The following is a 25,802-nucleotide window of genomic DNA, read 5'->3' as shown; positions in this document are numbered from 1 at the left end:
ATCTCGGACCGCACAGCGCGGGACTGTGCGCAACTCCGTTTCGAATGCCCGCTCCTCAGCTGTGGGCTCGCGTCGCAACCGCTCGCAGGAGAGTGAAGCGGAAGCTTATGGTGGGCCATCTCTTGTAGACGATGAGGAATCTCCGCCTGTCCCTGATGCCCCTGCTATTTCTTCCCCTCGCTCAGAACGCCCTCAGTAGGGCGCAGAGAGGGGCGCCCGCCAACTATGCCCTCTCACCAGCGTTCATTGACACCGACGTTGGTTTCATTGCCCCCTCTGCGCATCGGCACCTGGAATGTACGTGGTCTGTCTGATCCTGTTGTTCGTTTTCTTTGCGACTCCGCACTTACCTCGTGGTACCCAGACATTTGGTGCTTCCAAGAACTACATCAAGCCGCACCGCTTAATCTGGGCAGCTTTGCTGCGTGGGGCAGCGCCGTGTTCGCTCCCCGCTCGGACTCGCCGCTACACGGCGGTGGCCTTGCTATTGCGGTGAACAAAGACACCTACGATATCGAAATGCGCGAACCTGGAGATACCTTTGACTTCGGAAACCGTGCGGGGTGGCGTTGTGCAGATGTCACGGACCACATTGCGAAGCGTCGCCATTGCATCCTACATGTACACCTTCGTCCCGAAGTTACCTATTGACTTCCGCACTCTTTGCCGCTATCATGTCTCGCATCAAACCGGACATTCTATGTGGCGACCTCAACGCTCGCGATGTGTCTTGGGGTCCGGGTCAATATGCGCAGGACACTGGCGGCTGTACACGTGGAGACGACGCCTCGCCCGTTGGAGTGGCCACTGCGGCCTTCCGCAGTCCGTGTCCGTGACCGGCGTGGCTCCAACGACGACAGCGTTGAAGAGTGCAGTGGGATTCTTTCATCCTGTCGCGACGAGCGCGCGTTGGGCCGGACACCGTGTGGGGACTTCGTCCGACTCCCCACAGGCGACTAGCCGATACAGGGGAGCACTGAGCGACCACCACCCCTGCTCTTGTAGACATACCGACACGCACGCACCCTACCGTCGCCCGCCGTGCACGCCGGGTAAAGCGGGATCTGCTTCTCCCAGAGCTTCTAGAGCGGGGTACGCGGCTGGTGGAGCGCACGCCGCCGTACAGCGCACTCGCGGTACCAGGCAATGCGGCACGTGGTCCGGACACTGCCGCGCACATGGGAGGGCGATTCCCTTTGCACGAACAGCGCAGAGGGGAAGGAGAGAGCGAGAAGAGGAGAGAGGAGTGATGATGAGCAAGGGGGGTGGTGGAGGGGGTGCGCATGGGAGCGCCACAACGGCACAGTCGCGATGGCAGCGCAAACCCCGCGTTGTGCACGGAAGCCGCTGAGCGGCGCACACGCAAGATGCACGCAGTTACACCCTCGTGCACGTGCACGTGCACACACGTACGGAGAGGGAGGGAGAGAGAAGGCGACACCGCTCCACACACAACATCTTCACACGCCCACGCAGCGCCGACGTGGCGTTCGCCCTCGGTCGGCACCTCTTCGGGGACGGCACCTCACACCCAGCGCGTCGCTCCCTCGCTTCCCGGCCTCGTTGGTTGCTTGACTTCATTTAAAACGGCACGTGCAGGCGCGAACGCGTACACGTGCGGGTACATACAGCTTTGTTTGCCCTTCTTCCAGTTGGCACACACGTACACAGAGAGAGAACGAAAAGGAACGACACGGACGTGCGTGGGTGCGGCTCATGGAGGGGGAACCCAGCCACGGCGAGCGGCTGCACTGGTCAGGCAACGAGCATGAAAGGCAGGTGCAGCCACGCGCGCACGTGGAGGACGCCCCAGAAAACACCAAAAAAAACCCGCGTTGACGGAGGGAAAAAAAAGGGCGAAAGAAGAAGGCGAGGAATGCGCACACACCGCTGCGTCGTCTTCCCCCATGAGAGCCGCACACCGCAGCGAGTGCAGAGAGCACAGAGAGAGAAACAGCGAGGGGCAAAGGGGCAGACGAAGCCCCACGTGAAATAGAAGGCGGCCCACCCGCGCGTTTCCGTCTCTCTCTCACACACACGCACCGCGGCAACTGTCGGAAGAGACGAAGAAGAGAAAAAAGAATCGCTGAACACACAGACACGCACGCACGAGGTGTCTGGGGCTCAGAGACACCTTAGTACTCCTCCACATCCTCCTCACCCATGTCGTCGGCAGACTCCGCACCAACCTCCTCGTAGTCCTTCTCCAGCGCAGCAAGATCCTCGCGCGCCTCGGAGAACTCGCCCTCCTCCATACCCTCACCGACGTACCAGTGCACGAAAGCACGCTTACTGTACATCAGATCGAACTTGTGGTCGATGCGGGCGAACACCTCCGCGATGGCGGTGGAGTTGGCAATCATGCACACGGCGCGCTGCACCTTGGCGAGGTCACCGCCGGGCACAACGGTCGGCGGCTGGTAGTTAATGCCGCACTTGAAGCCGGTGGGGCACCAGTCTACAAATTGGATAGTGCGCTTAGTTTTGATGGTGGCGATCGCAGCGTTCACATCCTTCGGCACCACATCACCGCGGTACATCAGGCAGCACGACATGTACTTGCCGTGACGAGGATCGCACTTCGTCAGCATGCCGGCCGGCTCAAACACGGAGTTCGTGATGTCGGCAACGGACAGCTGCTCGTGGTACGCCTTCTCGGCGGACACGACCGGCGCGTAGCTCGTCAGCACGAAGTGGATGCGCGGGTACGGCACCAGGTTGGTCTGGAACTCCGTCAGATCCACGTTCAGCGCACCGTCGAAGCGCAGGGAGGCAGTCAGCGAGGACACCACCTGGCCGATCAGACGGTTCACGTTCGTGTACGACGGGCGCTCGATGTCCAGGCTGCGGCGGGTGAGGTCGTAAATCGCCTCGTTGTCCAGCATCGTCGCAACATCGGTGTGCTCGAGCAGCGAGTGCGTCGAGAGCACGCAGTTGTACGGCTCGACCACCGCCGTGGACACCTGCGGGCTCGGGTACACGGTGTAGCCAAGCTTGGACTTCTTGCCGTAGTCCACGGAGAGGCGCTCAAGGAGCAGCGCACCAAGACCAGAGCCCGTGCCGCCACCGACGGCGTGGAACACCATGAAGCCCTGGAGACCCGTGCAGTTGTCCGCAAGCTTGCGAATGCGGTCCAGCGCAAGGTCCACGATCTCCTTGCCAATCGTGTAGTGGCCACGAGCGTAGTTGTTCGCGGCGTCCTCCTTGCCGGAGACGAGCTGCTCGGGGTTGAACAGCTGGCGGTAGGTGCCGGTGCGCACCTCATCGACAACCGTCGGCTCCAAGTCAAGGTACAGAGCGCGCGGCACGTGCTTGCCGGCACCAGTCTCGGAGAAGAACGTGTTGAAGGCGTCGTCCTCCACACCGATGCTCTTGTCGGACGGCATGGAGCCATCAGGCTGAATGCCGTGCTCAAGGCAGAACAGCTCCCAGCACGCGTTACCAACCTGGCAACCGGCCTGGCCAATGTGAATGCAGATAGCCTCACGCATCTTGGAAAGGGTAGAAAAAGAGAAAGAGAGAGAGTGTGTTATAAGTTTGAAGAAGGCGTAAAGCTGTGGGGGGTGGGTGTCGGCGGCGGCGGAGACGGAGGGTTTGTTTTCCAGTGGGGGTGTGTGTGAAACGGCGTTCACCGGAAAGTGCAAACGCGTTAGGGCACGTTCGTTTTGTGTGGTGCGGGTTTGTGCACGAGTGAGGCGGGCATCGGGGGGAGAGGAGAAAGTGTGGGAGAGGGAGGCACAGAGGAGGCGCGCCCGCACGAAGCGTGTGCGCTGTGTGACCTCGGCATGGTATCCGCAATTCGTGAGAATCGGCACAGTTCGTGTTCATCGGCGAGTGTGTTTGCATGTGTGGGGTTGCGGTGGAGCGCTCTTCACTCTCTTGGTGCGCTGCGTGCAAGCACGGCGCACATCCAAACATAAAACAAATAAATAAAGCAGACGCGGGCAGCGAGAGCAGCGAAGGAGCACGTTTATTATGTTGCTTTCTCGCAACGCATGGACCTTTCATGCCTTTCGAGACGTTGAGTTCAGCTTCAAATACAGTTTTTGCTTTCTCCTGTAGTTGGTGCAGGCGCATGTTGGCGCACGTGCCACGCGCAGGAGCACGCCACACTTTTCCGCCGCTGTTCAACGGTGTTTGCAGAACACGCTGGCACACACCGGAGTCGAAAAGAATGCGCGGGCGCCTCGAGGGCTCGCTCTTTCGATCTGCCGTGTTGCGATGCGGCGTACACGTGGGGAACGTGGGTCGTTGCTGCTGACGGTTAATGTCTCACCTCACCCGCCGTCAGAAAGACACACAATGGCCTCGAACAGTGCCCGCGGCGGACAACACTTTCAGCCCGTCCACGCAGGCGAGTGCACCGCAGATCCCACGTAGTGCTGCAGCGCATGCGGCAGATGCCAAACAATAGCAGAGAAAATGAAAAGCAGATATGTGTCGCGCCTTGAAAGGTAACTCAAAATACATCGCACACACACATGCTCAGTGATTCTGCGGATTCGAACACGGAAACAAACGAAACTACTTTCAGTATTGACGCACGACAGCAGCGTATAGTGAAGGGGCAACGACTTCTAATCTAACAGTCCGCGCTCCGCAACTTCGCAAGTTCATCGTCCAAGTCGCGAAGGGCATCCTCCTCCGCCGCGAGCAGCTCATCCACCGCGCTGCGCCTCTCCTCTGCCCGCTCCGCCGCACGCTCCAGTTCGTGCCGCAGCGCATGCATGGCAGACGACGCCGGCACGAGCGCGGTGCGGAGAGCACGCATGTCTGTCTCGGCCGCACACAGCGCTTGCACGTACACTCGCGCATCGCTGAGGTACCGTGTCGATTCCGCAGCTGCGTCCTCGTCCTCGCGCACGCGGTCACGCAGTGCAGCACCGCCCGCACGCAGCGCCGCGACATCCGCCTCCATTTCACGCCGCCGGATCTGCGCCTCCAGCGCGAGTGCTTCGGTCTGCCGGAGGTGGTGCGCAAAGACGTCCTCCAGCGGCGAGCGGACCGTCTCATTGCTGCCACCGCGGTGGTCGGCCGTTGATTCAATGGTTGCTTTCACCGCGCCGTCCCGCTGCGGGGACAGGAGGGCCTGCCGCAACCCGCTCCGCTCCACCACGGCCGTATCGGTGCTCTGTTCCGCCGTTGCCGCCGCCGCCTCCACTTCCAGCATCGCCGGCAGCTCGGGGTACTGCGAGCACAGACGCCGCCATCGCTTCTCATCCCTGTTGCACGCCCACGCCGACGGGAGGCACGCCCGGCACGCAGCCAGCACCCCACGCAGCCCGATCTTCGCACGCACTCCAAGCGGCAGCGCAGATGTGTAGCGCGCGCACGTCTTCAGCACGTCCAACACGGTCGCCGTCGTCACCGCGGCAGCCAATGCATCGCCCACCACGTGTGCGTGCCGCAGCAGCTCGAACTTTACACACGCCTCGTACAGGGACAGGAGGTGACGCAGCGCGTCTCGCCGTTGCACCGCCGATGTCGTCGTTGCCTCCGTACACGCCGTCTGCAGCGCCCAGAAGGGGCCGTCGTCGCCGTGCTGATTACTGTGGCAGAGACGCAGGGCAGCCTCCGCCGCAGCGCCCGTCACGTGCTTCAGCACTACCGTATTGTTGTTGATGCCGACAGCGTCGCTGTTCGAAGCCGCCGCGTGCGCCGTGAAGTACGCTTTAAAAAACGGCGTGTGCCGCATCAGGCGCCGCTTCGAGAAGTAGAGCGTGTGAGCGCCATCCTCCACCACAAAGCTGACGATGTCATCCGCCTCCTCGCAGGACGCGTCGTGGCTTGTGTGCAGTTGCTGAGGTGTCGTCATCCAGTGCAGCGATAAGGAAAAGGGAAAGGGGAAGGGTGTGCTCGAGTGAATGGACAATTAACGTCTTTTGTTGTTATAGTGGGAGGACTACTGGAGGCGGAACACACATACACACACAAACTGGAGAGAAGGAACCAAAGCGCGCCGCGCAGTCTTCGTTGAATCTACACTATTCCATTGCAGTGAATAAAACACGCTAGAGAAGAGGAGAAGAGGAGAAGAGGAGTGGAGAGCAGTGCAACAGCAAAAAACCTGCTACTGCTGACAAATGAAGCAACAGGTTCGAGTGGCGTTGTCAAACTTGGCGGGTGTGTGGATTTACGCCGTCGCCTACAGAAACGTCGTAAACGGTTGAATAGCAGCAACATAAAACGTGAAAGTGTGAGCGGTTTATCCTTCTCGTATGCGTGCACCGCTTCACGTCGTGCAGAGTGACCATCGTACTGCGATTGAGTGCGTTTGTCCGGTGAGTCGTCGCTTCTGCGCTGGCGATCTACTACGTTGCGTTCTTCGTGTTGTATGGTATCCCTCCTGCTATACTGCAGTCGTCGGCGTGCGACGTGTCACGGGGGAGGGGGGACTGCAGACATCGCCGGACTCTCTTACCACGCTCGCAGCTCACTGCCACGCATGTCTCCGCCATCACCGACCCAAAGACCGGCACACACGGCACAACAGAAGCCTGGCGCGCACTGAGCAAGACACACGACGGCGTCTCTCCGTGTACTCCGCTCTACGATGCAGTCAGAGAAGCCTTGCTGGAGACGCCGCGAGCAAAGGCCGAGGAACTCAACAGAGTGTTTACGGTGAAACACTCGAGTACCACTACCTCGCACATGGGACCTCCGAGCCCGGTGGAGTTCCCCTTCACTGCCCGCGCTCCGAGTATTCCTACTCTCCACGGTTCCGAGCAGAAGTACATGGGAGTGGTGATGGACTCTTCTCTGACGCATGGGCCGCATCTCAGGTCGCTAACGACTGAAGGGGACGGAGTTCCTCAGAGGGCTATCGCCCCTGCTGCCGCACCTACATCCAAGAAGGGCACGAGGTGAGGCTTTCACCGGAGCTGAAGTCATGTTCCTCGAGATCCCGTTGACTCTCCAAAGGGTCGCCGCGACAAACGCGCAGGCAATCCCTCTACCCGTTAGAGGTCGGCTCGTCAGGGAGGGCGGCATTGCGGCCAAACCGACCAACGTTGCGGATGCATTGGGTGAGATGGGGACACCCACCCTTGCCATGAAGATGCGCAGGCGGTCGGCGCAGTGGGCCGATCGACGCAACCGGCTGGAAACGTGCGGCGTGACCCGCAGTACGCCAGTGTTAGCCCAAGCCATCCGCACACGGACCAGCCCGACACCGAGGTCGAGACAAGACCGGGTCCACTGTTCTAGACGCCCAGCAGTCCCCCACCTGTTACTCTCCCTCTACTCTCGAAGTCCTCCAGACCCCACCGCGGGCAAGGTAATTTTTCTACCCCCTTCATCCCGTAGCCAAGTCGAAGCTCGCCGCTGAACAGATGCGCATGGCCAATGTGCAGCAGCGTCGGGCGGCATATAGCCGACTCCAAGGCCTATACGTGATGGAAGGCGGGTGAGACGGGAGCTAAGACATGGACGCAGAGGAGGAGTTGCTTGGGGTGTTAGTGCCGGAGCCTGACGAATGGTCACCCCTTCGGTTGGCATACGCCCCGGTCCCGCGACGAGCTTGTTCATACACCGCGGAGGTGTACGCAGCGCTCAAGCTACTCGATCTGCTGCGTGAAACCGCTACAATGACGGCAGCCGCCCACCAACGAAGGGCGGCTATTATCTTCACCGATTCTCTGAGGTGGCTCTCACACGCAGCGAAAGGACTCACCACGTTCGGCCCCTCTGGCACCACTGCTGCGGCACCAGCTATTCTTGCTCGCTACGCACGTGGAGTTCGTGGTGGTGTGCCACCAATTCTCGCACTGCGAGGACCCACGAGGGGACGCTATTGACAAGCTGGCAGAGGAGGCACGGAAGCGGAATCCTAGACTCGATAAGGCGTGGCACGTGGATGCAGCTCGTCACCACGTCAAGGCAGCTCTGGCACCTCTCATACAAACAGCCATGGATAGACGCTCACACCTCCACACGCTCGTCCGGCGGGAGCTTGCTCGTCGGCCCACAAACGCGCACAGCTCCCCCCCCCCTGACTCGACGACAGAACTCTGTATGGCTTTTTTGGAACCGCAGGAGGAGTGGGTATGCCGCTTCTTCTCCAGCACCTCCATCGCGTGCTAGCACGCCTCGGTAGGAGAAAACTTGGTCGGCATTCTCGATGACGAGTTTGATAAAGGGGGTGTATTAATAAAGCAGAAAAAAGGGGGGCCTTTTGGTAGAACACGGAACTTGTGTTGGTCAGTTGTACTCGGTAAATCACTTTGCCAATACGCAAAAGAAATACCCGTAAGGAATAGCGCTGAGAGTGTAGAGGGGGAAGAAAGCCATTATGGGTACACGGTTCGCAATACTTGCTGTGCAGCACACAATCGCATACATCCCAGAAGATACCGACGCACTCACGCATGCGGACACGAGAAAAAGACGGCGCATCTCCCTTTCTGGCTTTAAAAGCTGCTCCATATACGACACGGGTGCTCCGTTATTGGCACCCTTCCACTGCAGCTCCTCCCCATAACCCATCTAATCGAAAGGGAGAGTGGGAAGACGCTAGCCCACGCCTGCCACGGAAAGCGAAGATTATCTACTGCACTTATTCTTCTTTCTTTTTCTATAAAGCAATGCCGCAACTTATTATATTTCTTTTTTTTTTAGGATTTACTGGCGGCGGCTTTGTGTGGCCTGCGGCTTGCCGTCACCGACGATGGTGGCTCCTCCGCTGGAGGTGCCTTGGGTAAAAACGGGTAGGCGGTCCCGGCCGCCATCGCGCCGATCATGGCGATCCACTCCACCAGCGTAAAGGAGCGATAGTGGCCGAAGTAAAAGATCGAAAGCACAATCGTGGCAAGTTTGCGCAGCGTCAGCGTCAGCGTCAGCGCAAAGGCAGAGGTGCGCTGATTCATGAGATAGACGCCTGCAATGCACACCACCTGCGTCAGGCAGTTCAGCAGCACATGCACTTGGCTCTCGGAGCGAATGTTCGAGAATTCAAGAAAGAGCCGCGAAGGGTAGAGCAGGAAGAGAGGGACGGCGAGGAGGTGTGACGCGCAGAGTGCCTCTGCCCACACAGGCGGCGCGTCGTCCTTGGCCTGTGCCGTCTTGGGAAGGCGTGCCACCCGTGCTGCCTCACGGTTGCGCGTGTCGCGGTACACGTACTCCTGAAAGACACCTAAGCCGGCGGTACAGAAGGTGGTGGAGACGAGGATGGTAACGCCCAACGTGCCGCGCCACGTCGGAGTCAGAAGTGTGTTCGATGCAAGCGCTGCCTGGCTTTCCTTCTGTGCCTTGCGCGTCTTCTCCAGCGTCAAGGCGATCAGCCCGCCACAAATCGCCAGCGCACACAGCACCTGCCACAGGGTGAAGCGCCTGTCGAGGAAGAGATAGCCCGCCAGCATGTTCATCATCAACGCCGACGAGCGAAAGGTCGCGTGCAGCGGCACCGAGACGTCGAAGCTGAAAACAACGTTGTTCGCCACGGACATGGCCCACGCCAGCACGGCGAGCGTAATCGTGTTGCGGCGAGAGATGCGCGTGCGGCGCAAGCAAAACGGCCACATGCTGGCAGCCCCCTCAACATCCTCGCACGGCTCCTTCAAGCGCAGCAGCAGCGGCAGAGAAAAGCAGGCAACACAGACGTACTGGGCACAGGTCAGCGCGTAAAATGTGTCGGGCGAGCCTTTGATGATGAGCTCCAGCAGGAAAACGTTCGCTTGGCACCCGCAGAAGACGCTGCCCAGGCCCAACGCAACATCTGCCATTCGTGTGCGGTGCGGTTGCCTCTGTCTAGCGCCAATGATTAGGATAGGGGGTTGTGGGTGTGGTCTTGGGTGTGTCTCATTCAACGATGAGAAAAATGGGAAAGGTGTTTTTAATAAAGTAAAGTATTACCAATATATGAGTGTGCGTGTGTCTCTCTTGTTTTGTTTTAGCCTGCCAACAGAACAGATGTATTTAAGGTGTGCAGAGAGCGAGAGAAGGCGCGGTAAAAGCTTCGTCTTCCACTTCATCCCACGCGACGGCGGTTCAAATGAGCTGCGCGCACCACAACAAGCACACCCTTCTATTCTTGTTGCTTGCCTGAGGACCCGAGCAGCGTTCACACCAACAACAAAAATAAATTGTTCGTAAGGCAGTGAGAGGGAGGCCATTTTGGCACTTTTCAGCTGCGGTGTCTTGTTGCCCACGTGGGCCATCCCGTTGTTCGCGGCGGATGGCGGTCAGCGGCCGTGCCTTCTTTCCCCTCTCCCTCCTCTGCGACTTCGCTCTTCAAGCACTTTATACGGCGCGTGCACACCCACAGGCGCGCCGCACCGCAATGAAGCAACACGTACAAAACGTGGATACGACACAACGCAGTCCTCACAACAGTAAAAGAAACAACAAAGACAATTTTTTCAAAGGAAAGAAGTGGGAAAGCGGTGTGTGCACTCGGCGCAGACGGCGTCAACGCCACCCGTTAAGCCGCTCCCCGACAGAAATGGACTGGTGACAGAAAGAAGAAAGAAGAAAACACGGGTTTGGTTGTAGCCCGCTGACTCCACGGGTTGTGCGACGGTCTATCGTTGGGAGAGGGCGGTACCAACTCTTCTTACCACCGCCACCACCACTGCTTTCGTCTTCGCTACGTCTTGTCCGCTGAGCGGCGCGACGTCTGCTTCGGAGGCTGCGTCGAGTTTAAATCGGCGGACGGCCGCAGATTTCCGTTGATGGCGGGGGCGGGGGCGGACGTGCGGCGAGCCGGCGCCGCGCCTCCGCCTCTGCGCGCCCCGGTCGCCCTCTCCTTTGATTTCCTTGGGTGTCCCTTCTTCCCTCCTCTGCTGTGTTTGCCATTCATGCCGAGAGATGCGTCGCGGGGGACGGTGCTGCCGTTGTGGTTTGCTTTGGGTGAGGGAGCCGGGCGGGGCACGGCCAGCGAGGAGGAGCTGTTGTGATGGTACTCGTCAGTGGCCGCACTGGTGCCTGGACTTGGCGGCCCGGCCCACCCGCGTGCGACGTCCTCGGCCGCCGAGTTGCCGCTGGCGTGGGGCGGGACGGGCGGGGTGTCGCGGCGGGTGGCGGACTGACCGAACCCGCCGGCGTCACTGTCGTCCTGCGCTTCGGCCCCTGCCGGCTCCCCCGCCACGCCCGCCTTCCAGTTCTCCGGTGGGGTGGGTGCGCGGGCAGCCTGCTGTTGTGTCTCCTTCAGCAGCCAGCGTTGCTCGGCCATCTCCGCGACGTGGTAGCGCCGCAGCTCCAGCAGCTGCTCCTGAAAGTGCACGTGGATCTGATCCAAGTAAAGCTGATGCCGCTCCCTCTGTCGTTGCAGATCGAAGTTCTCCGCCGTCAGCTGCCTCACCCGACGCTCCTCCTCCTGCTGCTGGAAGAATGCCTGGCGCTGCTCCTGCCTGCTGCGTCGCGCATCCTCGCGGGCCTCGACGACCTCGCAACGGGTGAGCTGATGCTGCTGCCGCTCCTGCTGCAGCAACGACTCCAGCTCCGATACACGGGACTGCAGAAGACTAAAGCAGTCTGCGGCGCTCTCCTCGCCGTTTGCCTCGCCGGCCACCGCGACGATCTGCCGTGCGATGTCGGCGCTGTCGCTGCGAACGCTGGACATGGTCTGAAAGAGCGTCCGCTGCGCCGGGGTGATGATAGACTCCAACGCCGCGAGCGAGACGTCCTTTTGCGACCCGGCACGCGTGAGCTGCTCCACCGCATTCACCAACTCCGTAATTTTGTCCTGCAGGGCGCGTTGGTGCGTCTCGAACTTCTCCATCTCCTCTCGGTGCTCGGCCAGCTGCGAGCCGGACAGCGTGTCCAGCGCCTCCGCCGTCGGCTGCTGCGCGTCAAGGTAGAGACGGGTGAGCTCCTCGCCGATGGACTGCTCGGCGTACGCGCGGAAGAGCTTCAGCCGCAGCTGATCGACGGCTGCCTCGGCTGCCCTCGCTCGCACCCGCGCACGCTCCAGCGCCTCTTGCGACCGCTTGTGCCTTTCATCCTGTGCCACCAGCGCCCGGTTCGCTTTGAGAAGGTCACCGTTCAGTTCATGGTTGTGCGCGCGCAGGCCGCCCAAGGTGCTCGTCACGACCAGCAGACGCTCTCGCACGTCGTCGCCCTGCTCCTTGGCGCGCAGTGCAACGTCGTGCAGATGCTCCCACGCGGAGTTCGGCCCTGCGCCCGCGAGTGCTCCCGCGCTCAGTTGAAGAACGCTCCGTATTAACTGCTGGTGTGCATCATCGCTCTCCTCTTCAGTGGAAGTCGCTGCGAGTTGGTCATCGCCAGGGGCAGCGGTTGGTGCCACGGAGGCAGCCAGCGCATCCCTGCTTGTGGCGGACGCGGAGAGAGAGGAGGCGGGGGAGAAGAGCTGTGTTTGCTGCTGTGGCGGCTGTCCCGTGGGCCTTTCCACCGTGATACCGCTGTCCAACTGAGAAGAGAGATGATGGCGGGGGAGGGGATCGTCTTGGTTCGCGTCACTGCTGGAGCGGTGGTTGCAAGACCCCGTTAGTGAGTTCGATAGGAGCGAGCCGGCCAGCTCCTGCTCGGCGGAAGGAGGGCGTGTTGCCACACCCTGTGGTGAGACTAGCATCTGCACACTGCGCAGCTCATCCTCGCGCTCGCTCAGGAGCTGGCGGTAGTGCGAACACTCCTGCCGAAGTTGGCAGATCTGCGTCTCCGACTGCCGCAGCTGGTCCAGGCTAGTGCGGGTGCGGTCCTCCTCGCTGTCTTCCTGGTCGTCGCTGCGGAGCTGAAGATCGTCGTTCGAACGGGGGGAGACAAGAGGCGTGCACCACTGCGTCAGAGCAGCGCGTTGCAGCTGCGCTACCTTTAAGGACTCCTCCAGGATGCTAATGCGGTATTGCAGGGCCTCGACAACGGCCTGCAACTCCGCCACGTCGGCACTTGCACGCCCGTAGCCGGAGCTGCCCAGCACCGAATTACCGTAAAGTCGCAACGAGAGGCCAGAGAGACGATCGGCAGTGCGGGACTTGAGCTTCTTCACCTTGCGCCGACGTGCGTTGGTGGCAAAGTCGAGCGACGACTTCGTCTCCTCGTAGCTGTTCGCCTCTAGTGACGCGGTCACGACAAGAAAGAGATGCCAGCTGCGCATGCGAGGCGCCAAGTAGGTCGTGAGAAGCGCATCGCGGTAGTGCAGCACCTCCGTCTCTGTGCTGCCGGACTCGACCAGCTCCCGCAGCGCCATGAGGGACACATTAATAAAAATGGCCTGGCTTTGACGCTCGCCGGCCGCCCCGCTCTTCTTGATGCGCTCCGTGCCGGCCAGATCCGCGAGCGTGACACGCGTTGTGGTAAGTGGCGCGCCGTCTAAGAAGCGCGTGATGTGCAGCGTCAGCAGCGTGAAGGAGCGTGAGCTGCGGGGGTTGAGTGCGTGCGCTTGTGTGACCCGCATGCGTGACGCCGCCTTCATCCGTGTCAGCACCTCTGCCGCGCTGCGCACCAGTACCTTCGGCTCGAAGGCACCGTTCGCGGCACCGCCCGCTAATGCGGCGGTGGAGTGTGTGCCGCTGCTGCTCTCCATTGACATCATCGCCGTCTGCAGCGGCTTTGACAGCTGCGCGCCGAACTTCCCCGCACGCGGGCCGTCCAGCAAGTTGTACGCCTTGTTGTTGTAGATCTGAATGTAACTCATCTCAACCACCTCGTTGTGCACGTCACGGGTGCGAAACACCTCCTGCGCGACCGCCGGTCCGAGCGCGTTCATCGTGTACGTCTTCCCGCTGCCCGTCTGCCCGTAGCACAGCACACACACGTTGTAGCCCGCGTTGAGCTGCTCCATGATCGCAGGAAGAAGACGCTCGCACACAGCGGCGTTCGTCACGTCTGGCGCGAGGACTTCGCCAAACTCGTACTGTCGAAAGTCGTTCGTGGAGGGAGAACGGATTGTCAGGAGTTTGCCGCGGCATCCAATGCAGCTGCTGCCGCCACGCGACGGCTGCGGATTGCTCGGGAAACCCGCTTTCGCGGCGTCAGAGGCGGGTGAGGCCCCCGCCGCACTCGTCGGGCTCGAGCGAGGAGCATCCGTCAGCGCCTGCGTATGCGGCGTTGCGGTGGCGGATGCCGTGGTGAAGGCCTGCGGCAACGTCACGGCGATGGCGGGCGTAGACGAAGCCGAGGGTGAGGTCACTGCTGCCGCCCCATTGTATCCTTCCATTTGCAGCAGCGGAGATCTCTGTGCAGCGGACTGCCCTTGCTGCTGCGGCGGCGGCGGGTTCCACACTTCATCACCGCAAGGAGAACTGTCGAGGTGCGGTTGAGGGGTGAGAGCACCGCCGCTGCGCGAAGGTGGTCGGCGGCCCGTCCGCGGCGACCGCAGTGTGCCATCCTCCACGCTGTAGTCGAGCAGCAGCCCGGATCGCAGCGAGGAGGTGAGCGTGGCAGGCGAGGTGAGGTTCTCGCTGGCACCTGCGCTGACCTGCGCGAGCGTTGGCGCGCCTTTCAACCGCACAATCACACTCACGCTTTCCTGCACTAAGGACGACGCTTGCGTGCCGCGCGGGGACCTGCCGGGGCCGAGGACGCACGCGGTGGACACGCCTGGTGTGGCCGTCTCCGGACCGTGGAGGGCCGTGTGCGAGGAAGGACCGGTCATGGGAAGCACCGCAGACGACTCTAATTTGGAAACACTACTACTAGGCATGCTGCTGTCGGCGCCCTCCACCACGTCACCGTCTGCGCGGATGTCGAGGGCATCCAAAGGGGGGGCACCAGGGGAGACTCTGCCTTGGCTAGCGTTACCTGCATCTACCGACATCGTGGCAACGACCGAATTCTGGTGCTTTTCGACTGCTTTGTGTGTGCGTGTGTCTGGGGGGGAATGCCGTTTGTTTGTTGTTGAGAACCTCAAGAGAAAAACACAAGAGAGAAAGAAGGGGAGCGCATCTGAAGCGGCAAGGATAAAGGAAAACACAATGCTCAAGAAATGTGTGTGGGAAGAAGAAAAAGCAAACGGCCGCTGTGGCTTCCACAGGCAACGGCAAACGTTGTCTCGGCTGCTCGGCACGCCTCCTCTTCCTCCTCCTCCTCTTCACTCTGCTGTTTTTTCGTACTCCGTTTGAAACGGACGTTGGGAGAGGTTAGGAGGAAAGTGCGAAGTGTGGGATATGAATTGCTACGAAAAGAAGAGCGTTAGCGCAAGGTAAGGGAGGAGTCGGAGCACGTGAGCGATGACACGACGATGAGGAACCAACGAGAAGGCAGTACAAGCCATGACGTTCTCAGTTGTATGGGATGTGTGTTCGTGTGTGTGTGCGCGCGGCAACCATGTTGTGCCGCGAGTCGTCCCATGACCCCTCACACAGACCGGGGGGAGAGGGAGGGAGACAAGTTCCACCGCGCGACCGCACATCACCGCGCCGTAACCCAGACTAACCGAACGAGTGCTGGCACACACACGCACAACTGAGAACACCTGCATGTCTGGGAAGCGAAGTGAACGAAAAGAAAAAAATGCCTGAGTTAAAGGGCCACTTGCTCGAGTCCTTTATCATGCGCGTCATCCAACCTGGACATCCGCCTTCTGTGCTTTCAGTGCCGGAAGCAGCGAGGACACTCAACGCATTGCAGTGTAATATATATGGAAGTGTATCTTTTTTTCTTCTTTTAACGGATTATATTGCACCGCCTCGGCATCCTATTCAAAGGAAACTCGTTATACTACTACGTATTACAGCATGAACAAGTACATGAATCGATCTTCGTATTAAAGAGATAGAAGAGTATGCGTGCAAGCGGACAGAACAAGAACACAGAAAGGAAGGAGACGACTACGTTCGCGGTCTCGTTTTTAAAAGAAAAAAAGCACAGAGGTGGAGCGAGCATGTACTCTCTTTTCTTTTGACACTACAGATTCGCCACTTGAGTTTACCTGCTTTGACGTGTAAATCACCAAGAGTTAGAAGCTGTCGGTCCTTTGCTGACCGCACTTGACAAGTCTTGTTCCTTCTTCGTTCTTTTCTTTTTTCCAATTCGTCGTGTTTTCTTCTTTTTCCCGTCCTCCCAGCGGTACACTCGAACGAGCACGTGAGCCGTGAGAATGGACGTGCTGTCCGCGCATTCCTTATGACATGGACCCCACGTACCAGCCAGACGCGCCACGCCGATACGACACGTTCGGTGAGAAAGAAGCCGCAACAAAGAAAGAGCAACAGCAGCGGGATGTGGCCCACAGTACTCTCCTTCGGTAGCTCCTCCCACCGCGCACTCGTCGAACCCCCGATACACGGTCAACGTGGCAATCAGGCTTCAATTGAGTCCGAGAGAGGTTGTCAGAGTACACAAGAGAGTACCAGGAGATTTTTCCTACAAAAGAGAAAACTAACAAAAAAAACTTTCATTACTGCTTCTTACGAAGCCACATTCTTAGGAGGGAAAAAGGAACTTTCGCCACAGCGTAAAATAGCGTCAGACGGTGCAGAGTAGGTGCGTTGCAACCCCTGGCAACCGCGTCAGCCCTTCTTTACCCAAAATACTTTTCCGCTTACTTACCGTTACTACCAAACAAGAGAGAGAAAAGAAAAAAACGGACGTCACAAGAGAGAACGCGTGGAAGCGACACGACGAGCACTTTTTCGCTTATTCGTTGGGGGTGCGCGGTGGTGAGTAGACGTCGACCGGGCTAGCATTATCCGCAGATTCGGAGCCCTCCTCCACGTTCAGGTTCGCCAGCGCGTTCACCGGTGAGCTGTCTTCACTACCAGCCTTCTCCGGCGCAGCCTTCTCCGGCGCGGTGCCGTGCTGCTGCGTCGGCGGCACGTCCTTCTTCGCGCCCGCCTTCTCCGCCTCCGCCGCGTCCACGCCGTCGTCGTACGGCTTGATCGGACCAGAGCCCGCCGTGTCCGACACGCAGCCGAAGAGGTCGATCCAGTCCATGAAGATGTGCGCAATCACCTTCACGATGTCCTGCACCAGCCACCACACGATGCAGTAGATCCACACCCACAGCGGCAGCAGCTTCTCCGCGTTGGTGTCACCCCACGCGAGACCCTCCGTCAGCACCTCATCCGGCCGCGTCTTGTGCCAGAAGGCAGCAGCCATCGTCGACACAAGCAGCGAGATGATCGCGCCGCAGAACAGAATCGGGCTCGGCGTCATGTAGAAGAAGAAGTTGCCGCCCGTGCGCGACGAGAACAGCGTCAGGAAGTCGGAAATCGAGATCTTCAGGTACATCAGCGTCACAAGCTTACCCTGCGGCAGCTGCGCAAGACCCATGTGGCGGAACCACGAGTCGTAGTAGAAGTCCGGGCTGTAGCCCTCCAGGCCAACCCAGAGCAGCATCAGCGACGAGCCGCACGCCACAGCAGACAGAATCGACGCGCTCACGAACACAACCGGCAGGTTCCACTTCTGCGGACGCTCCGACGGCACCACGTGGTCGTAGCCGATCGTCATCAGGCAGCCGTCGTTCAGCAGCGTGATCAGCATGAACATCAGCACCGGCAGGTGGAAGAACTGGAACTCGGGGTCCGTGCTGCCGTAGTCCTTCGGCGTCAGGCTGAAGCACGCAATGAAGAAGAAGCACACCAGCTGCAGCGTGGCGGAGATACGGTAGGTCAGGAAGGAGAGCATGCGCTGGAACACCTCGCGCGACACCAGCATCGCCTCCACCACAACGCTCAGGCCGGGCTCCGTCAGCACCATGTCCGCCGCAGCGCGCGCAGCGTCCGTCGCACCGTGCACCGCGATGCCCACGTCCGCACGCTTCAGCGCAGGTGCGTCGTTCACGCCGTCGCCCGTCATCGCGCACGTGAAGCCGCGCTGGCGCAGCGCCTCCACAATCATGAACTTGTGCTCCGGGAACACCTGCGCGAACCCGCCCACGGAAAGCATCATGTCGCCGTACTTCTCGCCGAGGTCGTCCGGCAGGTCGTTCGCGTCCTTCACCTTCGGCAGCTTGTCCGCCGTCAGAATGTTCGGGTCGAGGTTCAGCATGCGGCACATCTCCTTCGCGATCAGCACGTGGTCGCCCGTGATCATCTTCACGTCCACGCCGTACTCCTTGCTGCGGCGAATCGTCTCCTTCGTGTCCGGGCGCGGCGGGTCCAGGAAGGTCAGGATGCCGGCCATGTGCCAGCGGCCCTCCTGGTCCGTCTTCGCCACGGCAAGGCAGCGGATACCGCGCGACGCAAGGCTATCGATGATGTCCACCACCTGGTCGTTGATCTCGTCCTGGTTGTACACCATCTGCAGAATCACATGCGGCGCACCCTTCGTCACGTTGAACTTCTCGCCCGTGCGATTGTCCACCAGCGTGGCCGCCGTGCGCTTCGTCGTCGGGTCGAACGGAACGAACTCCAGCTGCTTGTAGTTGTCGCACTCGTCAAGGTTCGCGGCACCCAGCACCATCGTGTCCAGCGCATCGCGCGGCGGCTCGCGCCACTTCGCGGCGAGCGCGGCAAGCACCAGCGTCGTGTGCAGGTCGTTGCCCTCCTCGAAGGTGAAGCACTGGTCCTGGATCTCCATCTTGTTCAGCGTCAGCGTGCCGGTCTTGTCGGAGCACAGCATGTTCACGCCGGACATCATCTCAATTGCGGACAGCTTCGTCACGATGATCTTGTGCTTCGACAGGTGCGTCGAGCCGACGGCGAGCGTCGTCGTCACCACGATCTCCAGCGCGATCGGGATGGACACCACAAGCACCACCACGGCGAACTGCAGCGAGCGGCGGAACGTCTCGTAGAACTTCGCCAGCAGGTAGATGAAGCAGCACATGCACAGCACGAACGAAATCGCGCACAGCGAGATCATCACGCGGCCGAGAATCACGTGGATGTTGCCGAGGTCCGACTGCACAGACTGCAGCAGCGCCGCCGTCTTGCCGAAGAACGTCAGCGCGCCCGTCAGCTGCACCGTGCCCTCCACCTCGCCGCGCACAACGTTCGAACCCATCTTCGGCATGTGCTCCGGACCCATCGTCACGGGCAGCGACTCGCCCGTCAGCGCGGCCTCGTCCACGTCGATGATGCCCTCGTTGATGCTGCAGTCGGCCGGCACCGCGGAGCCGGCGGCCAGCTTCACAAGGTCGCCGGGCACCAGCACCGCCGCGTCGATCTGCTGCCACTTCCCGTCGCGGTACGCAGTCGCCACAGGCTTCAGCGAGTTCTTCAGCGCAGCCACCGCATCGCCGGCCTTGATCGTCTCGAACCAGCCGATCGTCGCGTTGGCGATCTGGATGGCGAACAGAATGGCACCGTCGGGCCAGTTCTCCAGCGCAAACTCGATGATGATGGCCACCCACAGCGCAGCAGGCATCGGGCCCCACAGACCACGCACGTAAATCACCCAGCTCGGCGTCTTCTTCTCCGGCAGCTCGTTGCGGCCGTACTTCTCCAGCAGCTCCTCCGCCTCCTCCGACGTCAGCCCCTTCGACGGCGGCAGCAGGTCCCCGGCCGGGCCCGTCGCGTCCTCTTCGTGCTCGCTGATCGCCTTGGACAGCACGGACTGGCGGCGCTGCGGCTTCTGCGGGACGTTCTCCTCCTCCGCGTCGGACGGGCTCTTGGGCTTGTCCTCAAACGCGGCGGGCTCCTTCTCCTGCGAGTTCTTAGCGCTCATCTTGTCAACGTGCAATTGAATGCTGTTGAGATTATGTTTGTGGAATTACGATACAGCAGGTGGAAACCTAAATGGATCTCAACTCTGCGTGAAAGGTCTTTTTTGAGGAGAGATCAGAGGAGACGAACAAGTCCAAAGCTGGTGTGACAGCCTCCGGTGTTTCTTGTTCGACTCTTCTGATGTACTTATTCTTTCTTTTCTAGAAGAAAAAAGCTGTTCGTGCGAAATGAAGCCTCGCGAAGAAAGCGACAGGCACAAAAACGGTAGAAGAGAGCGTTTTCACAGCGTTTCGTGTTTCTTGGTTCTCTACGAGCTATTAAAAAGGTTTAAAAAGGGAGGACGGCACAGCGTGTGTTTGCTCTCTTCTTTTTCTTTTTTAATATTATGCAGGTAGATAGTAAATAGAAAACACCAAGCGTATAAAAACGTTCGTTGCGTGGAGGTACTCTTCGCCGTTGCTTCTCTCGTAAACTCCACTGTTAGGTTAGCTGGAAGTAAAGCATAAGGACGGTAGCAATAACAATAATTGGTATTGTGCACACACACACACACACGCACATTTTCATCGAGATTGTACCCGACAAGAAAAAGTGTAAAGTACAGGAGAGGAAAGAGAAAGCGAAAAGATGTCGAATGAAGAATAGCAGGCAACAACGCCTCACAGTGTTCTAAAGGGAAACTTTTTCCTGATTTGCTCTGCCCAACGGCCACGACCGCATGAGCTTCAGGAATTGGCAGCGTTGAAGCGTTGAAGCGTCCTCGCATCTTATTGTGGTGGCTCGTGGGTGGTATTTTTGTTGTTGTTAGTTTGCTTTGGTCTCCCAAAAAAATGCGGGTGCATTCTGAAGAGGGATCGCAGCGCGCTTCGACTCGGCAAACAGAAAAGGTCTTCGACCCTGCCGCCTGACAGCACCTTTTTTTTAAAACAACTATGTTCAGCTTGTTGCACGACTCCGTGGGCATGAGCGCCCCACGCATTTGGTATTAAACTTCCCGTATCGAGCCACAGTGAAAGTTCGTTGTCGAAGCTGTTTCTTTTTTTGTTATTTTTTTTTCTTTTTCCGTTTTCTTTTTTACGGCGTGCCATACAGTTAAATGTGTCCAAGTTATATCGAATCAAAGAAAGGTGCTCCACCGAAGACGTCAACAGGCGGGAGAAGAGGACGAAAACAGGTTAAAAAGAAAAAGAGAAACACCATCTAAAGCGAAGCGCATCGAATAGGCGGCAGTGATGTTGCACGGCGCATGCGTCCTCAACCGTTCAAAATGAAGAATGAAAAAATGAAAACGAATACGCGAGGCGGCAAATATTTTTTTCTCGTTGGCAAGGAGCGATGCGAAGGCCAAACGACGACGTAGTGATACCCGTGGAGAAAGGGGTGTCCACACTTCCACTTCGCGGAGGGGGATCTGCGAGATGCGGTGGAAAGGGAGAAAAACACACACCAGGAGCATGATCCGTCAAATTGAGGCGCTACTGCTTGAAAGCGGTAATCCTGTCCGCCTCCATCTCTTCTCCAGCGTTCCTCTCAGTATTCCGGAGGAGAGACACTCGCGGTAAAAATCATTGCATGACCGTGTAAAATAAAACAAAAACTCGAAAATTTATCCGCTAACTGTCCGTTAACTTCACATGGGTGTTTCGTTGACGTGTCGGTCGCTTCATCGCGGGCGTGCGCTCGTTCTCGATAAGTGAGAAAAAAAAGAGAGAGAGAAGGGTTGCCCGTCACATACAAACATGCATGTACATTGAAATAGGTTGAACCACCCATCTCCTCCCCTTGACAGTCTACAGATTCCATCTTCATTGCCGCTCCATCTATTATCTTTTCTTCTTCATCTTCGTTTAAAAGGTTGCTTTGTCGAATTTTTCTTCCTCCCTCTCTCGTCTTCGGCGGAATACCCCCTCACGGTCTAAAAGGAATTGCGTTCAACAGAGCAGAAGCTCCCTCCTCCCTCTATTATTTTTTGATTGAGTGTGTGTGTGTTGTTTTTTTTTTTAAGAGAAAGAGAAAAAACTCGAATGAGAGGCTTCATCTCGCACAACAAGAACGCGACAGGGAATTTAAAAAAAAAAGAATCTTACGTAGGTTGTCATCTACTACTACTACTTCACGCACATCAGCACAAACCAACCACAGGTACGTCGCATGGAAAGCGAGGAATGCGTGCTTTGCGTACCGGAACCGGATAAAGATGCTGTGTGTACGTGCGCACGGCGCGAAGGAAAAAAAAGAAATCAAATCTCAGCATAGCGGGTCGCAATATACATACATACATACATACATACATACATACATACACACATATGTACATATGAAAGCCGAGGTTGCCCCGAACACGGTCGATGCAGAGTAGGTGCGTTGCAACCCCTGGCAACCGCGTCAGCCCTTCTTTACCCAAAATACTTTTCCGCTTACTTACCGTTACTACCAAACAAGAGAGAGAAAAGAAAAAAACGGACGTCACAAGAGAGAACGCGTGGAAGCGACACGACGAGCACTTTTTTGCTTATTCGTTGGGGGTGCGCGGTGGTGAGTAGACGTCGACCGGGCTAGCATTATCCGCAGATTCGGAGCCCTCCTCCCCGTGCAGGTTCTCCAGCGCGTTCGCTGGCGAGTTGCCGCCACTACCAGCCTTCTCCGGCGCGGTGCCGTGCTGCTGCGTCGGCGGCACGTCCTTCTTCGCGCCCGCCTTCTCCGCCTCCGCCGCGTCCACGCCGTCGTCGTACGGCTTGATCGGACCAGAGCCCGCCGTGTCCGACACGCAGCCGAAGAGGTCGATCCAGTCCATGAAGATGTGCGCAATCACCTTCACGATGTCCTGCACCAGCCACCACACGATGCAGTAGATCCACACCCACAGCGGCAGCAGCTTCTCCGCGTTGGTGTCACCCCACGCGAGACCCTCCGTCAGCACCTCATCCGGCCGCGTCTTGTGCCAGAAGGCAGCAGCCATCGTCGACACAAGCAGCGAGATGATCGCGCCGCAGAACAGAATCGGGCTCGGCGTCATGTAGAAGAAGAAGTTGCCGCCCGTGCGCGACGAGAACAGCGTCAGGAAGTCGGAAATCGAGATCTTCAGGTACATCAGCGTCACAAGCTTACCCTGCGGCAGCTGCGCAAGACCCATGTGGCGGAACCACGAGTCGTAGTAGAAGTCCGGGCTGTAGCCCTCCAGGCCAACCCAGAGCAGCATCAGCGACGAGCCGCACGCCACAGCAGACAGAATCGACGCGCTCACGAACACAACCGGCAGGTTCCACTTCTGCGGACGCTCCGACGGCACCACGTGGTCGTAGCCGATCGTCATCAGGCAGCCGTCGTTCAGCAGCGTGATCAGCATGAACATCAGCACCGGCAGGTGGAAGAACTGGAACTCGGGGTCCGTGCTGCCGTAGTCCTTCGGCGTCAGGCTGAAGCACGCAATGAAGAAGAAGCACACCAGCTGCAGCGTGGCGGAGATACGGTAGGTCAGGAAGGAGAGCATGCGCTGGAACACCTCGCGCGACACCAGCATCGCCTCCACCACAACGCTCAGGCCGGGCTCCGTCAGCACCATGTCCGCCGCAGCGCGCGCAGCGTCCGTCGCACCGTGCACCGCGATGCCCACGTCCGCACGCTTCAGCGCAGGTGCGTCGTTCACGCCGTCGCCCGTCATCGCGCACGTGAAGCCGCGCTGGCGCAGCGCCTCCACAATCATGAACTTGTGCTCCGGGAACACCTGCGCGAACCCGCCCACGGAAAGCATCATGTCGCCGTACTTCTCGCCGAGGTCGTCCGGCAGGTCGTTCGCGTCCTTCACCTTCGGCAGCTTGTCCGCCGTCAGAATGTTCGGGTCGAGGTTCAGCATGCGGCACATCTCCTTCGCGATCAGCACGTGGTCGCCCGTGATCATCTTCACGTCCACGCCGTACTCCTTGCTGCGGCGAATCGTCTCCTTCGTGTCCGGGCGCGGCGGGTCCAGGAAGGTCAGGATGCCGGCCATGTGCCAGCGGCCCTCCTGGTCCGTCTTCGCCACGGCAAGGCAGCGGATACCGCGCGACGCAAGGCTATCGATGATGTCCACCACCTGGTCGTTGATCTCGTCCTGGTTGTACACCATCTGCAGAATCACATGCGGCGCACCCTTCGTCACGTTGAACTTCTCGCCCGTGCGATTGTCCACCAGCGTGGCCGCCGTGCGCTTCGTCGTCGGGTCGAACGGAACGAACTCCAGCTGCTTGTAGTTGTCGCACTCGTCAAGGTTCGCGGCACCCAGCACCATCGTGTCCAGCGCATCGCGCGGCGGCTCGCGCCACTTCGCGGCGAGCGCGGCAAGCACCAGCGTCGTGTGCAGGTCGTTGCCCTCCTCGAAGGTGAAGCACTGGTCCTGGATCTCCATCTTGTTCAGCGTCAGCGTGCCGGTCTTGTCGGAGCACAGCATGTTCACGCCGGACATCATCTCAATTGCGGACAGCTTCGTCACGATGATCTTGTGCTTCGACAGGTGCGTCGAGCCGACGGCGAGCGTCGTCGTCACCACGATCTCCAGCGCGATCGGGATGGACACCACAAGCACCACCACGGCGAACTGCAGCGAGCGGCGGAACGTCTCGTAGAACTTCGCCAGCAGGTAGATGAAGCAGCACATGCACAGCACGAACGAAATCGCGCACAGCGAGATCATCACGCGGCCGAGAATCACGTGGATGTTGCCGAGGTCCGACTGCACAGACTGCAGCAGCGCCGCCGTCTTGCCGAAGAACGTCAGCGCGCCCGTCAGCTGCACCGTGCCCTCCACCTCGCCGCGCACAACGTTCGAACCCATCTTCGGCATGTGCTCCGGACCCATCGTCACGGGCAGCGACTCGCCCGTCAGCGCGGCCTCGTCCACGTCGATGATGCCCTCGTTGATGCTGCAGTCGGCCGGCACCGCGGAGCCGGCGGCCAGCTTCACAAGGTCGCCGGGCACCAGCACCGCCGCGTCGATCTGCTGCCACTTCCCGTCGCGGTACGCAGTCGCCACAGGCTTCAGCGAGTTCTTCAGCGCAGCCACCGCATCGCCGGCCTTGATCGTCTCGAACCAGCCGATCGTCGCGTTGGCGATCTGGATGGCGAACAGAATGGCACCGTCGGGCCAGTTCTCCAGCGCAAACTCGATGATGATGGCCACCCACAGCGCAGCAGGCATCGGGCCCCACAGACCACGCACGTAAATCACCCAGCTCGGCGTCTTCTTCTCCGGCAGCTCGTTGCGGCCGTACTTCTCCAGCAGCTCCTCCGCCTCCTCCGACGTCAGCCCCTTCGACGGCGGCAGCAGGTCCCCGGCCGGGCCCGTCGCGTCCTCTTCGTGCTCGCTGATCGCCTTGGACAGCACGGACTGGCGGCGCTGCGGCTTCTGCGGGACGTTCTCCTCCTCCGCGTCGGACGGGCTCTTGGGCTTGTCCTCAAACGCGGCGGGCTCCTTCTCCTGCGAGTTCTTAGCGCTCATTGCTGCAATTGTAAAAGCAATAAATTAGTGATGTAGGTAGATGACGGTAGACTTCCTAAAGGACAGCCTCTGATCGGGTGACACTTTTCTAGCTGCTTACTTTTGTATTTTTCCCTTTGTCTTATTCTACTCTTAACGATTGCTGCTCTTCTTTGTTTCCTTCACGGGATGAGTTGTGTGGCGTTGTGACGCTCCAACTCAGAAACGGTGGAGGAAAAAAGAAGGTAGTATTCTCGTGTAGAAATACGCCTGAGAGTCGGAAGGAATGAAGTCTCGCGACCACCTTCTTTTTGTTTTCTTCTTAGATTGCGCTGATGGTGCTTCTAGGCTAGTGCTGTTTCCTTCGACAACTGAAGTGTACAGCCGAAAGAACAGTAAGAACAAAGAACGGTTGATTGCCTTCCTTTGCGGCTGATGTTGTTGACAGGCTCTGCTGGGTGCAGCTATCGTTGGCACGGAGGAGCAGGGGTAGAAGAAAAAGAATTACTATCGGGGAGTAGAGGGGGGCGGGAGAGAGAAGAAAACACGAGAAGGAAAGATGGTTGGGGGAGAGGGGAAGGAGGGCGGAGGCACGACGGTTGAGAGTTTGTTGGTCACTTGAGGGGCGGTGGAGGAAACAGAAGAATGTGCCACGCCGGGGCTTTCGCCGCTTCGACAAAACGTTTTTTCATTACGTCAACGATGAAGAGATTCCCTCCTTTCAACTGGTTCGGATTTGTGATGGCTGATTATGAATGAAGTTCGGGTTTTCTGTGAGTCAAGGTGGATTGCGGGCGCGCAAACACCACAAAGAACGGGGGAAGATAAGACCTGAAGAGGACGCG

The 25,802-nt window shown here is 59.0% G+C and overlaps 7 protein-coding genes across 7 annotated transcripts; all 7 read right to left on the bottom strand.

Moving 5' to 3' along the window:
- Positions 1 to 742: 742 nt before the first annotated feature.
- ABB37_06248 (hypothetical protein) lies at positions 743 to 1,180 on the bottom strand (the record flags this gene model as incomplete). The annotated part of the gene is made up of 1 exon (XM_015804513.1): positions 743 to 1,180. One exon carries the CDS (start codon positions 1,178 to 1,180, stop codon positions 743 to 745), a length of 438 nt encoding a protein of 145 aa, XP_015657087.1.
- Positions 1,181 to 2,135: 955 nt separating this feature from the next.
- On the bottom strand, positions 2,136 to 3,491 carry ABB37_06247 (alpha tubulin; the record flags this gene model as incomplete). The annotated part of the gene is made up of 1 exon (XM_015804512.1): positions 2,136 to 3,491. One exon carries the CDS (start codon positions 3,489 to 3,491, stop codon positions 2,136 to 2,138), a length of 1,356 nt encoding a protein of 451 aa, XP_015657086.1.
- Positions 3,492 to 4,582: 1,091 nt separating this feature from the next.
- ABB37_06246 (hypothetical protein) lies at positions 4,583 to 5,815 on the bottom strand (the record flags this gene model as incomplete). The annotated part of the gene is made up of 1 exon (XM_015804511.1): positions 4,583 to 5,815. The coding sequence occupies one exon, from the start codon at positions 5,813 to 5,815 to the stop codon at positions 4,583 to 4,585; it is 1,233 nt and encodes a 410-aa protein (XP_015657085.1).
- A 2,797-nt stretch (positions 5,816 to 8,612) lies between these two features.
- Positions 8,613 to 9,719, bottom strand: ABB37_06245 (hypothetical protein; the record flags this gene model as incomplete). The annotated part of the gene is made up of 1 exon (XM_015804510.1): positions 8,613 to 9,719. The coding sequence occupies one exon, from the start codon at positions 9,717 to 9,719 to the stop codon at positions 8,613 to 8,615; it is 1,107 nt and encodes a 368-aa protein (XP_015657084.1).
- An 863-nt stretch (positions 9,720 to 10,582) lies between these two features.
- On the bottom strand, positions 10,583 to 14,710 carry ABB37_06244 (putative kinesin; the record flags this gene model as incomplete). Its single annotated transcript, XM_015804509.1, has 1 exon — positions 10,583 to 14,710. One exon carries the CDS (start codon positions 14,708 to 14,710, stop codon positions 10,583 to 10,585), a length of 4,128 nt encoding a protein of 1,375 aa, XP_015657083.1.
- Positions 14,711 to 16,530: 1,820 nt separating this feature from the next.
- On the bottom strand, positions 16,531 to 19,506 carry ABB37_06243 (putative mitochondrial P-type H -ATPase, putative (H1A-1); the record flags this gene model as incomplete). Its single annotated transcript, XM_015804508.1, has 1 exon — positions 16,531 to 19,506. One exon carries the CDS (start codon positions 19,504 to 19,506, stop codon positions 16,531 to 16,533), a length of 2,976 nt encoding a protein of 991 aa, XP_015657082.1.
- A 2,511-nt stretch (positions 19,507 to 22,017) lies between these two features.
- Positions 22,018 to 24,978, bottom strand: ABB37_06242 (putative mitochondrial P-type H -ATPase, putative (H1A-1); the record flags this gene model as incomplete). The annotated part of the gene is made up of 1 exon (XM_015804507.1): positions 22,018 to 24,978. One exon carries the CDS (start codon positions 24,976 to 24,978, stop codon positions 22,018 to 22,020), a length of 2,961 nt encoding a protein of 986 aa, XP_015657081.1.
- Between the last annotated feature and the right edge of the window lie 824 nt (positions 24,979 to 25,802).

The sequence above is a fragment of the Leptomonas pyrrhocoris genome (genome assembly GCF_001293395.1).
Source record: "Leptomonas pyrrhocoris isolate H10 chromosome Unknown, whole genome shotgun sequence".
Classification (NCBI taxonomy): Eukaryota; Euglenozoa; class Kinetoplastea; order Trypanosomatida; family Trypanosomatidae; genus Leptomonas; species Leptomonas pyrrhocoris.
The sequence above is the reverse complement of the archived record's forward strand: the minus strand, read 5'-3'. Positions and strand labels throughout refer to the sequence as shown.